The sequence below is a fragment of the Pollachius pollachius genome, assembly GCF_949987615.1.
Source record: "Pollachius pollachius genome assembly, chromosome: 13".
Lineage (NCBI taxonomy): Eukaryota > Metazoa > Chordata > Actinopteri > Gadiformes > Gadidae > Pollachius > Pollachius pollachius.
The window spans coordinates 4092779-4108744 of NC_136946.1; the positions used below are offsets into that span (position 1 = coordinate 4092779).

Sequence of the window (15966 nt, forward strand, 5' to 3'; positions counted from 1 at the left end):
GGTTTTCGTCGTTTAATGTGTTTCTTTTTATAGTCAAGGTGCTGCAGGGAGCAAGCATGTAGCTAACGTGTTGCTGAGAAGCCGTCTAATGCTATTCTTTAATTCTCTGCTAAGGAATCAGTGGTCGTGTCTGTAGCGCTTGACCAAACACCGTTGGAATATTTCCAACAGATTCTTTATGAAGAATACTAATCAGCAACCGCTGCTAATGGATGAGAGACAAACAAGGAGAGAACTTAATTTATTCTGTGTTGGGTAAGTGATGACTCACTGGAGGGATAGCTTCTTTATGAATGAGAGATGAGATGCCGTTCAATATTAGATAGAGAGATAGATAGATAGACAGAAACAACAGATGGAAACAGCAGATGTGTCGATGGATAGATGATAGTTAGCTTGATTGATTGATTGATTGATTCATTCATTTATTCATTCATTCATTCATTCATCGATGGACAGATGGGTCATTTAGTGGATAGATACAAAGATAGCTGAGTACACTAAATAGACACATGGATTGGTAGAAAGATAGTTTAGTTTATTAGTATCACCACGAAATCAGGTACAGTATATGTATATATAGATGGATAGAGCTATATAGATAGATAGTAAGGTGGGCAAGTAGATAGATGGATAAGTAGACAGATAGATATTTAATTGGATAGACAGATGGACGGATGCAGGGACTAGAGATGTGTTTTTGTAGAGCGCGTGCACACTCGTGATTCCATGGGTTTGGTTCCAGAGCAAACCATGGCAGTCACCACGTCGTACGAGAGGTAGAGTGTCCTGTGTGCGGCCGGCATGCCTGTGTGTTAGCCGTGTTGTTGTCACACTCTAAACAGGACGCGTTACGTAACGCCGCCATTGTCAGGGCAGCTGGACAGAATGGATTTTTCCCTCTGGGCGGACAGAGCCGCGTTTGAGTTGAGCTCGGCCGACAAGGCGAGGAGAGGAGCAGGTTGGGGGGGGGGGGGGGGGGGGGAGGGTTTACACCACTACGACCCTTTAGCACCGTGACCTAGCCGCGACGAACTGCTAACGTTTCCTGCAGGATGCGAAACCACTGCAGTGAAATCAACACGCGTCCTGGTCAGGGTTTCCTCCCACGTTCCCGTCACACACACTCTTCCTCGCCTCCCCCCCAGTCCCTCCCTCACCCACGTCTCGTGGTTACATAACCCCTTAAATCTAATTTCTGCTACTCTTTTTTTGTCTCATGCCCACTCCTCTGCGCCTACTGCACCACCCTCGCCTCCGTCAATCCATCCCTGGCTCACTCTCTCCTCCCCCTCCCCCTCTCCCCCCTCCAGGTGCGTACCGCCATCGCCCGAGGGGACATGGTGACGGCGGAGATCGCGTCCCGCGAGGCGCGTAACTTCTCCTTCATCAGCCTTGCTGTGGGCATCGCCTCCATCGTGCTGTGCACCATCCTGACCGTGGTCGTCATCATCGCCTCGCAGCACCATGACGACGACTGGGAGCCCTAGGAGAAGAGACAAAGGAGCTCACAAAGGCGGGAAAACGCCTGGAATATATACAGTTGGCCGGGCTAGGTAGATATTATCAATTTGGAGTTGGCTAAGCTAACTCCCGATTGAGAGGAGCTAGCTAGTTTGTGTTAACTCGGAGTCGTCGTGAAAAAAATGCCTGTTGAGACGAGCTAATAGGCTAGTATTAAATTGGAATTTAGTTTGCAAACTACCAGTTGAGACTAGCTAGCTAGTCTGTATTCATTTGGAGTTAGCTCGCTAACCACCGTTTGAGAAGAGCTACCAAGCTACGATTAATTCAGAGGTAGTTCACAAACCACCAGTTGAAACTCGCTAGCTAGTTTGTACTAATGTGTAGTTAGCTAGATAACCCCACCCCATTGAGACTACATAGCTAGCTAGTGTCCCTATGAGGTTAGCAAGGGAAACAGTGGGGAAACAAACAAGGTGCTTGTCATGCACCCATTTTATTGCTACCGCTTACTGCTTAAATTAGAGCGCAATGTTCCCAACCAAACCTGAACCTAAACGCCAGGCATCAAACAAACACTTGAAGAAGACCAAAAGCGACCATTTACAGCACACCATTTAAATGTCAAGCACTAGCTTTTGTGCAACAGGACCTGGAATTAGTATTAACACGGTTAATGTTTGTTGATTACATTCAGTGTTGAAAAGAGAGGACATCAAAGCAAATCCCAGGCATTAACTATTTATTTTTAAATGCATAAATTCATGAGCCTTTAGATCACAGAATAGCTCACGGCTATTTTTCTGTCCAGCCCTATTGAGCACGAGTCACTAAAACAGTATAAGCTGTCAGTAGAAGCCCAACGTCCAGAGAGGCAGTTGTTGTTTTAAACCTCAACACCAGTTAACAAACAGTAACGACAATGATACTGTATTTAATTCGGTCTCCAAACAACGTGTCCATTCTGAATTGACCCTGACTATTTACATAACAGTGGGAATTATTTCATACATGGTTAGATAACAGACTGCCAAGTGAGAGAGTGTGGGAGAGGGAGCAATGAATCAATATATAGACAAACAACCAAATAGAGGACTGAACAAAGGGACTGTATAATATAACCAAATGTATGTGTGCGTGCGTATGTTTGTGTGTGTGTCTGTGTGTGTGTGTGTGCGTGTGTGTCTGTGCGATGGGCCCACATGTTGTGTGGACAACACCTCTCCCTGGCATTGTACATTGTGCATTATAAGTGTTTAATTTATTGAAGAGAAATATTGTATTTATTTAATATCTAGTGATTCACTGGCATTTCAGTCGGTGACTGGTCGCAGCTGTCCCAATGCTTGAGATGAACGTTTAGTAACATTTGGCCAGTTACAATTGGCACTCGCTCACTTTATAGTTTTAGTGCATGGTTGTGTTTGGCTGGTGTTGCAATCATTGGGCTGGAGTGCAAAACGCTTGAAAAAAAAAATGAAAAAAATACGTATGCATACTTAGTATATTTTTATGCCGTTTTTCCATTCACACTTCAACCGTGCCATGTTGATCAAAGAACTGTCATGATGGGACAACATTCACTCAAAAAAAAGGTTTGAATCCCAAAATGGACTCTGCTTGTTGCTGTGTGTGTGAAACAAAGCCTCTTGCTGTAGGAAAACGACTGACCTACACTTTTGGTTTTGCACATGACGCGTCTCCCCGTCCTACCCCGTGGATATGAGGTCACACCCGGTTAGCCAATAGACCCTGTGACTAAAGCGTTTGACACTCCACTTAGCATGTCAACCTCGCTGTTTATCCGAACGTCCCCGAGTGTCAGTGGAGTAGGAAACGACGACCAGGACCCTCACTCAACTTACAAACCAGTCGGAACCGGACATGGATGGTCGATCACCGAGGGAGCGTGGGGAGATGAGGAGGAGGCCATCGCGTCTGTGGAGCGTTAAGACCTCAAGTGGAGAAGCAAATTGGCCGTCTCCAAGGCAACAGAGATGGAGAGATGGGAGATGGAGACGGAGAGAGGAGAGAGGGGTTGGATGGATGACCGTTATAAAGTAGCACCCTCTTCTCACTCTCAAGGCTCTTTCTCTGCGTTGGTCTCTCTCTCGTCCTCCACGGAGAATCAGAACTAGTCACCCACATATCCGTCCGTCTCTCTCGGCCCCTGAGTCCAACGATAATGCTATTTTTTAAATAAAAAAATATAAACGAGAGAGTTGGGTTTGTCAGCAGCGAATGAAGATTCTTAGTCGATAGATTATTTAAATGATTTCAGAAAAATCTAAAACAGTGTTTGTTATCATTAGGACTATTCCAACTACTGCTATTATTATTATTATTATTATAATTATGACGTGGTATTGCTTTGCTTTTGATAGATTCTGTGATTTTTTTGACGCCACCGTGGCGCCCACAAAAGAGTAAAAGATGTGCACGTAAATAGCAGACGGTCCCTCACCAAGTGTCCAAAAAAAGGACTTCTGAGTGTTGGTTTATTTAGAGTCACTCTTAGATGATGGCTTATCCTCTGGAGCTCTGCTGCAGTGGGGGCTCGTCCGTCGACGGGTCGGGGGTGCGTGGTCGTCGTGCGTGACATTGGAGCGGTATAGAGTGGTAGAGCTTTTTATATCGCTTTGTTTTCAGCTTGCAAGTGAAACTGGACGCTCCGTCTTGGAAATTAAAAACTAGGCTACTTGTGTATGCGGGGGAAAACAACAACAACATGATGTATTTGATCTGGGTCGGCGTGGGGTGGGGGGATTACGTTTTGTCCATGGGTGATATACACACAAGCTGGCTGTGTTTTCTGACTTTATTTGTTTGAATAATAAATAAAAGGTCAAATTTGTGATTGCGTCTGTTCAATCGGTTGTAGTTGTTTCAACCCTATCTCTCCGGTGTTTCTGTCTCGCTCTCACTCTCTCTCTTTCTCTATCTTCCTCTCCTCCCTCGACTCACGACTATTTATAGTTGCCCTGTTTTCTCTCTCTCTTCCCCCTCTCCACTTGCTCTCTCTATCGTCTCTCGTTCTCCTCCCTCCTCTCTCCTCTCGCTCTCCTCCCCTTCTCTCGCTCCCTCCCATCTCACATTCTCCTCTCCTCCATTTCTCCTTCTGTCTCCCTCTCTCCCCTCTACCTCGTTCACCTCTATTGTCCCTCTTCTCTCCTCCCTTTCTCTCTCTCCTCCCTTTCTCTCTCTCCTTTGTAACCTGTCACTCCTTTCTCTCTATTCTCTCTGCTCTCCATCCTCTCAACATCTGCTCTCTCAATAGATCTCTTTCTCTCCTCTCTCTTCCCCCTCTCTCTCCCTCCTTATCCCTCCCACTCTCCCCATCTCCTCCCTTTCTCTCTCCTCCAACTGTCCCTCTCTATCTCACCACTTAATCACAGCCAGGGACTCGTCTCTTCATCACGATGTGTGTGAGAGAGAGTGTGTGTGCGTGTGTGTTTGTGAGTGTGTGTGTGTGTGTGGGTTTGGGAGTGTGAGTCTATGTCTTAGTGTGTTTGTGTCTGTGGGCCTATGTGTGTGTGTGTGCCTATCTGTATGTGTGTTTGTGTTTGTGTAAGATTGTGTGTGTGTGTTTAAGTGTGTGTGAGTGGACCTATGTGTGCGTGTCTGTGTGTATCTGTAAGTGTGTGTGTGTATGTGTGTGTGTGTGTGTGTGTGTTTGAGTGTGCGTCGTTGTGTATGGCTGCCGGGTTCATCCGCTACTTTAAGTTTGAGCCAGAGCTCATGGCTGTGCAAGTTCATCTATCACCTCCCCTATTTACCTAAGCTGCTGTCGAGTGGAGGAGGAGTGGAGGAGGAGGGGAGGAGGAGGGGAGGAGGGGAGGAGGGGAGGAGGAGAGGAGGGGGGGGGGGAGGAGGGGAGGGGGGAGGAGGAGGGGAGGAGGAGAGGAGGAGTGGAGGGGGGAGGAGGGGAGGAGGAGTGTGGGAGATGGAGGAATTGGTGTTGAAGGAGGTGGAAAATAGAGGGCAGAAGGGAGATGTGTGGGAAGGAGGAGGAGGATGGGGGGAGGGGGAGGACTGAAAGGAGGAGGTGGAGGAGGTTGAAGACTGAGAGGAGGAGGAGAACGACGACAGAGAAGGAGGTGGAGGAGGACTGAGGGGAGGAGGAGGAGGACTGAGAGGAGGATGCAAAGGAGGTTGAAGATCGAGAGGAGTTGGGGGAGGATGACTGAGAGGAGGAGGAGGACTGGGAGGAGGAGGAGGTGGAGGAGGTGGATTGAGAGGAGTTAAATGAGGAAGAGGAATGAGGGGAGGGGTAAGAGGAGTTAGAGGTGGAGGAGGTGGACTGGGAGGAGGCGGAGGACTGGGAGGAGGAGGACTGAGAGGAAGAGGACTGGGAGGAGGACTGGGAGGAGGAGGACTTGGAGGAGGAGGACTTGGAGGAGGAGGAGGACTGGGAGGAGGAGGAGGACTGAGAGGAGGAGGACTGGGAGGAGGAGGAGGACTGGGAGGAGGAGGAGGACTGGGAGGAGGAGGACTGAGAGGAGAAGGACTGGGAGGAGGAGGAGGACTGGGAGGAGGAGGAGGACTGAGAGGAGGAGGAGGACTGAGAGGAGGAGGACTGGGAGGAGGACTGGGAGGAGGAGGAGGACTGGGAGGAGGAGGAGGAGGACTGAGAGGAGGAGGAGGACTGAGAGGAGGACTGGGAGGAGGACTGGGAGGAGGAGGACTTGGAGGAGGAGGAGGACTGAGAGGAGGAGGACTGGGAGGAGGAGGACTGGGAGGAGGAAGTGGACTTGGAGGAGGAGGAGGACTGAGAGGAGGAGGACTGGGAGAAGGAGGACTGGGAGGAGGAGGAGGACTGGGAGGAGGAGGAGGACTGGGAGGAGGAGGAGGACTGAGAGGAGGAGGAGGACTGAGAGGAGGAGGACTGGGAGGAGGAGGAGGACTGGGAGGAGGAGGAGGACTGAGAGGAGGAGGAGGACTGAGAGGAGGACTGGGAGGAGGAGGACTTGGAGGAGGAGGAGGACTGGGAGGAGGAGGAGGACTGAGAGGAGGAGGCCTGGGAGGAGGAGGAGGACTGAGAGGAGGAGGAGGACTGAGAGGAGGAGGACTGGGAGGAGGAGGAGGACTGGGAGGAGTTGGACTGGGAGGAGTCAGAGGTGGAGGAGGTGGACTGGGAGGAGGAGGTGGGTTGGGAGGAGGGAGTGGACGAAGATGGCAGCCGGGTGGATCCCCAGGCTCTCCCAGATGGTCAGTTTAGCGCCCTGCGGCGGGCGGCCGCTGTGTGTAATGGCAGGAGCTGCGACCTGCGCGGCGCGGCGGCGGCGGCCAGCTGGCCCGCGTGCGTGTTCACAGAGGGGGCCGTCGCGTGGTCGCAGCGAGGCTTATTAATCACAGTGGTAATAAGCAGCGTGGGCCACACACACATGCACACGTTCTCACACACACACACACACAGACACACACACACACACACAGACACACACACACACGTACGTCTGCACACACAGATGCACATGGGCAGAAGCACACATATGCAGACACACATACACACATGCATGCACGTCTGCACACACTCACAAACACACGTAAACACGTACATAAACACATAAATGCACACACAAACATGCCCACGCACCCAGCCGCATTCATGCACATGCTCACATGCGCGCACACACGCAAGCACAAAAGGAATATGCAGACAAACAGCCGCACACATACACACACACGCATAAATGCATGGTTAGCTGTATTTGCATACAGCTAACCATGTTACTATTAGACTCAATTCAGACAGGAAACAGAGCCATGGAGGAATGACCACTCCCTCATCATCATCATTATCATCATCGTCGTCATCTGAAACATATTCATGAAAATCATCATCTTCATCACCAACACACATCTTCTCTCAGCACACGATCTCTCCTCCATCTGAGATCTCTATTTATTCAAACACAAGAAGCAGAACATTCGTATTCATTCAAAAAACCTTCCAGAACCAAAAACATGAATCTTGATGAGAACATGCGATTGGAATAATTATTATCACTATGGCAACAAAGACTGCAATGCGACTCGTCTGAGATTTCCGAGCAGTGTCTACGTAGCGCTCACGTTTGTCGCGTGCGTACCTATGACAACGAAGACGCTAAGTCTCCCCTAGCCTTGACGTGTTAAAACGCAGAGGTTTGATTATCGTCCGTGCTCTTGCATGCATCATTGTGTTGCCCACACACAACCCTAGAAAGAACTTCACCTTGACACAAACACAAGATCTCTGAACCCGAACCACCACGCCACTCGCTCTCCAGAGCTCCCAGGGGGGGCGAACGAGCAAATCCGATCCCAAGATGGAACATCTGGCCGGAGCTCCTCGCCCTATCGGTGGCGTCGGTAGACAACGACCCCGATGAGTTGTTTTTTCTCTGGACGGTGTGTTTGACACCCGGCTGAAGGTACTTGGTTCGATTCCCCCCCCCACCCCCCACCCCGATGACAGCAGCGGTCAAACCTGTAGGCGTCCTTTAAGCCAGATGCCCCCCACCCATGTACCTCCTCCTTAATGACATGTGACATGTGAATGACATGTGAATGACATGCGAATTCACTGATCGTCTCTCTCTATCAAAAAGGTGTCGCCGAAACGTCCGCAAGAAAAGATGGAGTCGTGAGGGGGAGCTGATATCCCCAGTGTGCGTGTGGAGGGTGGAAGCTGAGGGGGTGGAGGGTGGAGGGTGGGGATTGGGCCAGGGGGGTGCGGGCCGGGTGTGGTCGCAGGCCTCCGTCAGAGCACCTTGGCCTTGACGTACTGGCAGAGGCAGAGGGGGGCACTGGCGGAGCAGTGGTTGCGACGGTGTCTCGGGTGGTGCTGGGCGGGGCCCGACAGCCTCTTGGAGCCCAGGAGGCGGGCGTAGGCGGCGCTGTAGGTCATCAGCAGCTGGTAGGCAGCGCCCTGCGGGGAACACGCCCCCCATACCACCACAGGACGTAGGGCAACAGGAGATGGTTGTTAAACTCAGAGCGGAAATCCGGGTTATGTGCTGTGATGTATATGATATTGTTGAGATGCTGTGCTGTATATTAGATATTATCGGGGTGCTTTGCTGTATATTTATTAGATATTATTGGGGTACTGTGTATATATGATATTGTAGAAAGCTTCCGCTAAATGACTAGATACTGACTAGTAATAGTGCATTTTGTTACATATAAATAGATAGATACATCTCTTAATATGTATCTAGTGTTTATTTGAAGACTAAGAGTATGTGATGTTATCTCATCTTTAGATAAATGACTATAAATGACACACACACACACACACACACACACACACACACACACGTAGGCCCACAGACACAAACACACTTAGATATAGACTCACACACTCCCAAACCCCTATTCGTGCACGTTGTGCCTGAGTATTACCTGAGCAGGTAAGCCTGGCTCGGGGATGAGGTTGAAAATTTTGGCGAGCTTCGTCTCCTCCCGCTGGCTGGTGACGGTACTGCGGGCAATGTCCCCCTCCGCCAGCAGGGGTCGCTCTTCGTCAGAAGTCGGCACCTCGGTAGGACGGTCAGAAGCGTCCGCGTCAGCCTTGTCCACTTTGACCTGCAGCACCAGGTGAGACAGCCTCTTGCTGAGCCTTCCCTGTTCACAGGAAAATAGGATGTATTAAAGTGAACTGTAAACGTCAGGTAAGCTTTGTTAATGCGTTTTGGGGAAGAATACCATACATGGAAATGCAGTTTTGTATACCATTACCCTACCAAAATATAACCCTCTTGATAAAGATTATGCCTTTATTCTGGAGAAAGGTAAACGGAATGTATGAGAGACACAATAACGAGGAGTCATTCAATATGGATGTAGTGAGACAGTGAGCCACTCACCTGGAGCTCGTTAGTACCAATTAAGTTATTCTCCAGAGTCTGAGTCAAAGTCCTCAAACAGCTCGTCATGTCCCAGTATATGAAGATTAGCTAGCAGAGAGAGAGAGAGAGAGACATTATAATAATCTAATAATAACCTGAACATCTGTCATATGAACGGGTTTAGCTTTGGAGATGTGGGAAATACATTTACATTTTGTCTTTCGACAGTGACTTCATGTGATGATGGCACTTGCATTGCACCTGTACTTTTGTCCTAATTACTTTTAAGTTTTAAATCCTAGTGGCTAATTTAACCATTGTGTACAGCGTATTGGTAAATATTTATTTACCTGTGTACAAATTTTGACCTGTATGATAGAATGACCTGTAGTACAGAACAACTTTGACCAACCTGTGGATTCACCTGTGCGGCAAAATAACCTGTAGAGTTACAGAACAGCTCTGCAGCAAGTCAGACCCACTTGTATCTGTACTTGTGGATACACCTGTACACCTGTACACCTGTAGAATCACCTGTAGGGTCCCAGAGCAGTTCTGCACCCAGTCGGCCACGCCCACCAGCAGGTTGTGTCTGACCAGCCTCTCGTTAACCTGGATCAGCCTCACGTCCACGTTCACAGTCATCTGGGCGGACACACGGCACACAGGTTAGCACCCTTCAGTCCAGAGTGACCCACACTGAATTCAGATGCATGTCGTTAAGCTAAGCTAAGGGCTAGGGGGGCCTATTGGTCTAGGAGGACTAGTACAGGTATGTTGGGGTTGGAACCCAGAACCTTTTGACTGGGAGACAAACAACTAACTAACTAACTAATATCTTTGAGCTTGGGAGATAGCTCAGAGCCTCTGATATTTTCTATACATTTTCTCTCAGCTAAGTGCTTCGGTTACTGCATTTATGTGATGGTATTGTACTTGTATTTATGGTTTTGGTTTAAATTGTACGGAAGAAACTAAACCCTTTCTTTATATATTCAGCAAGAAGAAGAGTGAATGGAAGGTCAACCACTAGACCACTCTGCCCTATGAGACATCGAGACAGACAGAACTCCGCCCTGCTCGCGCATAGAGAGGGACCATAGGGGGATGCTCGCCTCATTGTTGCCACGGTGAAGGACGAAGATGATGACGATGGTTAGGAGGATGGCGATGACGCTGATGCCGAGACAGAGGAGCCAGTAGTCGGTGACGGTCATGTAGCGATGGACGGTGGAGAACAGGGCGCACCACGTCACTATGTACATGATCTGGACGGACACCAGTAGAACCAGTAATAATCCCATAGAAACCAGTACAACTCTTCATACACCAGTAGAAACCAGGAGAGACCATTGGAATGCGGAATAGTGGAGATAACGGAGAGGTCCTTAGAAGCAGAAGACACACCAGTAGAAAGCAGAAGACAGAAGACACACCAGTAGAAAGCGGTATAAACTAGTAGAGATCAGGAGAAATCAGTTCAAACCATTAGCACACAGAGGAAGATAGAAAACAGAGTAGAGATCATAATATAGTCTACCCAAGTAGAATTTAGTATAACCCAGGGGAATTCACTAGGAGACAGAGATCATTACACACCAGTAGAACCCATTAAAATCCAGTAGCTGTAATTTGTATGGGCTTTGTCCATATTAATCACAATCTGTGAGGGAACTTAAGCTTTTTTAAATTCTGATTACACACACACACACACACACACACACACACACACACACACACACACTGTGAAAAAACATGAGGTGTGGTTGCATCTGCTAGTGATTCTACTAACAAACAGCACACAACACACATTTCAACAAGGTGCAAAGAGCAAGGGAAGCAGATTAATTTAACTAGATAACACTGAGACAGAGCTAAAACGCTAACAGCTGTTGAAGCCTGTGCGATTTTTAATTAAGGCTGTCTTCTAGAGAATGGTAGGTGTCATACTGGGAGGTATTGTAATGGATCGTTTCAATATATTATTTTTTTTATATTTGAAAAACTATTTAAATGATAAGGCAATAAAGCTATTAGAAAGAAATTGTGAGAAAAGAGCTTAGAGAGGGGGAGGTTTCCCAGGGTGGGGTTAGCATTCAGAGGATTAATCTATCTTTAAGGTAGCCAACTGGATGGAGTAGCCTAGCTTAGATGTAGCCAGGTCAGAGGGTTTGATTAGCATTGGGTTAGCCTTGCAGGGGATTAGCTTTGCATGGGTTGAGTCTAGTGTATATAAATCCCAACATGGGGTAAGCCTTGCATGACGTTAGCCTACTTTAGGCTTAGTCTAGCATGTGATTGGCGTAGCATACCGGAGCCATGAAGAAATTGAAGAGGGAGGAGTTGAATACGATGTATCGGCGGACAGGGGGCGGGTCCAGGGCCATCATCAGAGGACCAATGAGATCACTAGCAGGAATCTGACATCAGTCAACACAACAGAACACAACTCATCTCAGAAACTGTGAAGTTGTGCACACGTATCTATGTGCGTGTCTAAGCTGGGTTAGACACACAGTGTGTGTGTGTGTGTGTGTGTGTGTGTGTGTGTGTGTGTGTGTGTGTGTGTGTGAATGTCTGTTTATGTGTGCGTGTATGCACATGTGTGCGTGCATATGTATGCGTGTGTGTTCGTGCATGTGTGTGTATGTGCATGTGTGTGTGTGTGTGTGTGTGTGCATGTGTGTGTGTTGACCTGGAAGCTTTCCTGGTTCAGCAGGGTGTGGCAGAGCATCAGGTCAAAGCTGGGATTCAGCAAGGAGTGACTGGGCATCGCCAACACACACTGACCTGAGAGAGAGAGAGAGAGAGAGAGAGAGAGAGAGAGAGAGAGAGAGAGAGAGAGAGAGAGAGAGAGAGAGGTAGAGGGAGAGAGAGGGGAGAGAGCAAGGTAGAGGGAGAGCGAGGTATAGAGAGGGGAGAGAGGGAAGAGAGAGGGTGAGAGATGGGAGAGAGAGGGGAGGGAGAGGGAGAGAGAGAGAGAAATAGGGAAGTTTGAGCAAAGCATTTTAGTACATTAGTATTATAATGGTGACTCAGGAGGACTTTAGACTAAATGAATCAATGTATTGTTCATGCTCTCTGTCTTACTCCCCTCTACCTCTCTCTCTCTCTCTTTCTCCCCCTCTACCTCTCTCTCCCCTCTCTCTCTCTCTCTCTCTCTACCTCTCTCTCTCTATCTCTTTCCCTCTCTCTCTCTCTCTCTCTCTCTGTGTTGTGCACTTAACTCCATATTCGTAAGGGTTTACTGGAAGCATTGGAAAGTTAATAATCTTGTGATGACTGCTTTGTTGAATTGCATACATATATATTTTTTATCATACAGGCCTGTATACCATACATTTCATTTTATCAAATCAAACTGGAACAAACACAACCACAACAAAAACAAACAAAAACTTAACATTTATCGAGGTGCGACATTAGCAATCGGAATTCTCTAATTCTACCAAAATAAAATTCAGGCATATCATTCCGATTCCCGTCCCCTCGACCAAGAGCATGAAGGGAGACTTTATTCATGTGTTCCAACAGTTACCGTTGACCCATCGGACACCCCCATCTGTCAGCGGTGGATGTGGGTGCGGAACGACTGCTTCAGTCTCCTCCCCATCGTGACATGGTCCCTTCACGCCGTCCGACATACTGGAAGTGTAACTGCCTGAAACAACAGCATACTCCAGTCTGGTCTTATTTAAGCTGGGGTTGGGAATTTAGAGACAGCAGCCAGGGTTAGCTAGATTTTGAGAGGATCATCGAGACCTGAAAGAATATTCGTAATAACTAACATACTACACACCATATTCAATCACTGAACCAAGATTATGCAAATGAAATGCACATTCTCGCTAGAAATGTTATCAAAACCCATTTTAATGGCCGAAAATATAAAAATAGGGCTTTTTCCACTGAGGTTAAAATACAAGTTGACCATCTCGTTTGTTTTGCAGACAGAAAATTAAAAGTCACGTGACGTGGAGTCGTGGACAATATAAAGAATAGGCCAAACACCGTACGCAACTCACGATTGTAGAGCCCTTATTGTGAAACAAATGGACCATTTTAGCTATTATACATTTAGGGACTGAGACTGACTTGCAAAATTCCTTTCTAAAGGAACCCCTTTATTGAACGTTAGTTTCGTTTCTGCTGCTGTGTTGAAACCGTTACGCCTGATTTCCGCCGCGGAACGGCTGCGAACTCCGACCTGCGTCCATGTCAGTTTTTTAACGGCAGCGTAGCGGTGCCTTGCGAGCCAGCTGTATTCATGCGAGATCACGAGATCACGCGATAATACTAAACCTAATGTACTCATCTTCCATTCCCAAAACTACTGCAATTAAATGCCAGGCTTTGTCCTTTCTGACATTGTCCTTATAAAAAGGATGATTTATTTCATGAATTATTTTATGTTGCTCCACTTCGACAATCAGTCTCTCGTCGTCCATGTTGCCGACCCTCTGAGAGCCTTTGATTGATTGACTGCTGACCTGGTGCCACCGGTCATGACGTAATGTTGATGTGAGGTTGTGATAGGCTACATGAGCTGAGTATTGTGTTTTATTTTGAAAAATCGACCGGATGCTCTATGGCTTTTACTTTTTCACTGCCTGCCCGGCTCGATCTGCTCTGTTGAAATTGACGCGGTTCAGCAACGGCTCGCGTCAAAAATAGAAGTGCTGCGGAATGATAGTGCTGCGGCGCGGCGTGCCGCTCCGGGGACGCAGATGAGACGTTCCGCAGCGCGCCCGGTGGAATTGGTTCCATTGATTAGAGTGGCAGCGATCAGCAGCGGTGACCGGTGGAAATGAGGCTTTAGCCGTTACACAACCTGCTGGTGGGCGTGTCCGACGCTTAGATTAACCTGTGGTGAAACCACAGGTTATTGTAAGTGGTTATGTATTACCGTAGATCATTCCACCATACAGGTAACCGTAGTCCTCGCGAGCGGTCGGGTCGACCTGCGCGCGCACCACGTAACGACGGAGACGCGCGTTAGGACCAGGGCGAGGCATTTCGCTTCTCCTGCACAGGCACTCATTGGGAGAAATGTCCCCGTGTTTACCAGATAGGACCCGGGTACGTCACTGGGATCTCAAACCAACTTCTTCTTTACAAAAAGTGACATGTAACACACACACACACACACACGCGCACACACACACACACACACACACACACACACACACACACACACACACACACACACACACACACACACATGCTATAATACTATTTAATAATAATACTAATACCTCTTTAGGCCTCGAATAGGCTTACAATGTGAGAAATGTCCCCATGTTTACCACAAAGGACCCGGGGATATCACTATGATCTCAAACCAGCCTTTTTTTTATACAGAAAAATGCATGCTTTAACACTACTCAGTTTTGTTAGGCCTCTAACAGGCCTACACATTATTCGCAATGTGACAAATTTCCTCTTTGTTCTAAATTGATCGTGTCCCTCACACTCCTGTCTTAAGAAATGACTGTTATAAAGTAGCCTATTCTCCTGCACACTTCTGCAATAACCCCCCAAACCACTTCACTTCACACTTCGAGGTTAAACGAGGCTTCAGCGATCAGCTGATTTGAGCTGCAAGATGTCGCAAGTTCAAATCACGAGTAGCCTACAACTTCCACAAGCATTTAATGGGACTATTAGGCCACAGATGATGTTATGAAAGCTTGCATATATGCGCAAATATATATATATATATATATATATATATATATATATATATATATATATATATATATATATATATATATATATATATATATATATATATAGGTCGATTGATAACATCATAGTGACCCATGCCATTTCAATAAACAATCAAAACGTACCTTCACTTCAGAGTCGATCAAAGTCCCATTCACTGGTCAGAGGTGCGGTGGTGATCCATGGGTCGTTTAAACGCCGCATTATGGTCCATAATAAAAATTGCTTCAACACGTCGTTACATGCGGAGTGCTAGTGTTGACGATTCGTTTAAACCCTCTTAATGTCCCATCAAAAAATTGAATTGTCCATTAGTTTCATTCACTCTCTGTCTCTGTCTCTCTCTCTTCCTCCTCTACCTTCCTCTCTCTCACGCTGTCTCTCTGTCTCTCTCACACTCTCTCTTCCTCTCACACACTATCTTTCTCACATTCTTCCTCTCACACTCTCTTTCACACACACACACACACACACACACACACACACACACACACACACACACACACACACACACACACACACACACACACACACACACTCCCACCTCTAGCTCTCTCTCTCTCTCTCTCTCTCTCTCTCTCTCTCTCTCTCTCTGCCCCTCTCGCTCTCTCTCCGGCCATGTGATTTAAGATCAGCTCGCCATATGACTGTCGGAATGCAGACCTTTTTCTTTTTTTATATAACTCAGGAACAACCACGTCGTAGTAATCACCAACCCGCAAACCAGCAGCGAATATCCGTTTAGCTAAACGGACGTGCGCACGCGCGCGCGCACACACACACACACACACACACACACACACACACACACACACACACACACAGTGTAAAACAGTGGTTTACTATTATTATATTATTATTATAACTATCATTAAATTATCCTTTTAAATGCTTTTGCAATTTAAAAGGTGTCTAGAAATATTTTTTAGCAACTCACCCA

At 47.4% G+C, this 15966-nt stretch overlaps 2 protein-coding genes across 3 annotated transcripts in view; one reads left to right on the forward strand and one right to left on the reverse strand.

Moving 5' to 3' along the window:
* prrt1 (proline-rich transmembrane protein 1) overlaps nucleotides 1–1490 on the forward strand; it is a gene marked incomplete at both ends in the record, with an annotated part of 6985 nt that extends 5495 nt beyond the window's left edge. The window contains 1 exon segment of the mRNA XM_079749334.1: nucleotides 1314–1490. Coding sequence (XP_079605460.1) covers nucleotides 1314–1490 — 177 coding nt within the window.
* Nucleotides 1491–7373: 5883 nt separating this feature from the next.
* On the reverse strand, nucleotides 7374–15396 carry tmem268 (transmembrane protein 268). 2 transcript variants are annotated; one of them, XM_079748964.1, is made up of 9 exons: nucleotides 15152–15396; nucleotides 12838–12960; nucleotides 11995–12089; nucleotides 11612–11719; nucleotides 10415–10567; nucleotides 9834–9944; nucleotides 9318–9407; nucleotides 8854–9075; nucleotides 7374–8377 (listed from the first exon to the last, which is right to left on the reverse strand). In XM_079748964.1, the coding sequence occupies exons 2-9, from the start codon at nucleotides 12941–12943 to the stop codon at nucleotides 8210–8212; spliced, it is 1053 nt and encodes a 350-aa protein (XP_079605090.1). In that variant the 5' UTR covers nucleotides 12944–12960; nucleotides 15152–15396; the 3' UTR covers nucleotides 7374–8209. The 2 variants fall into 2 exon arrangements, with proteins under 2 accessions (XP_079605090.1, XP_079605091.1); XM_079748965.1 differs by lacking the exon at nucleotides 12838–12960.
* Between the last annotated feature and the right edge of the window lie 570 nt (nucleotides 15397–15966).

Excerpts from the sequence above, each read along its gene's own strand:
- tmem268 (XM_079748964.1), bottom strand. The coding sequence starts at position 12,943 with ATGTCGGACGGCGTGAAGGGACCATGTCACGATGGGGAGGAGACTGAA. Across the intron at positions 10,568-11,611 it reads TCAATTTCTTCATGGCTCCG|ATCATGTACATAGTGACGTG; the intron begins GTATGCTACGCC and ends GTGTCCGTCCAG. Across the intron at positions 9,408-9,833 it reads ACTGCTCTGGGACCCTACAG|CTAATCTTCATATACTGGGA; the intron begins GTGATTCTACAG and ends TCTCTCTGCTAG.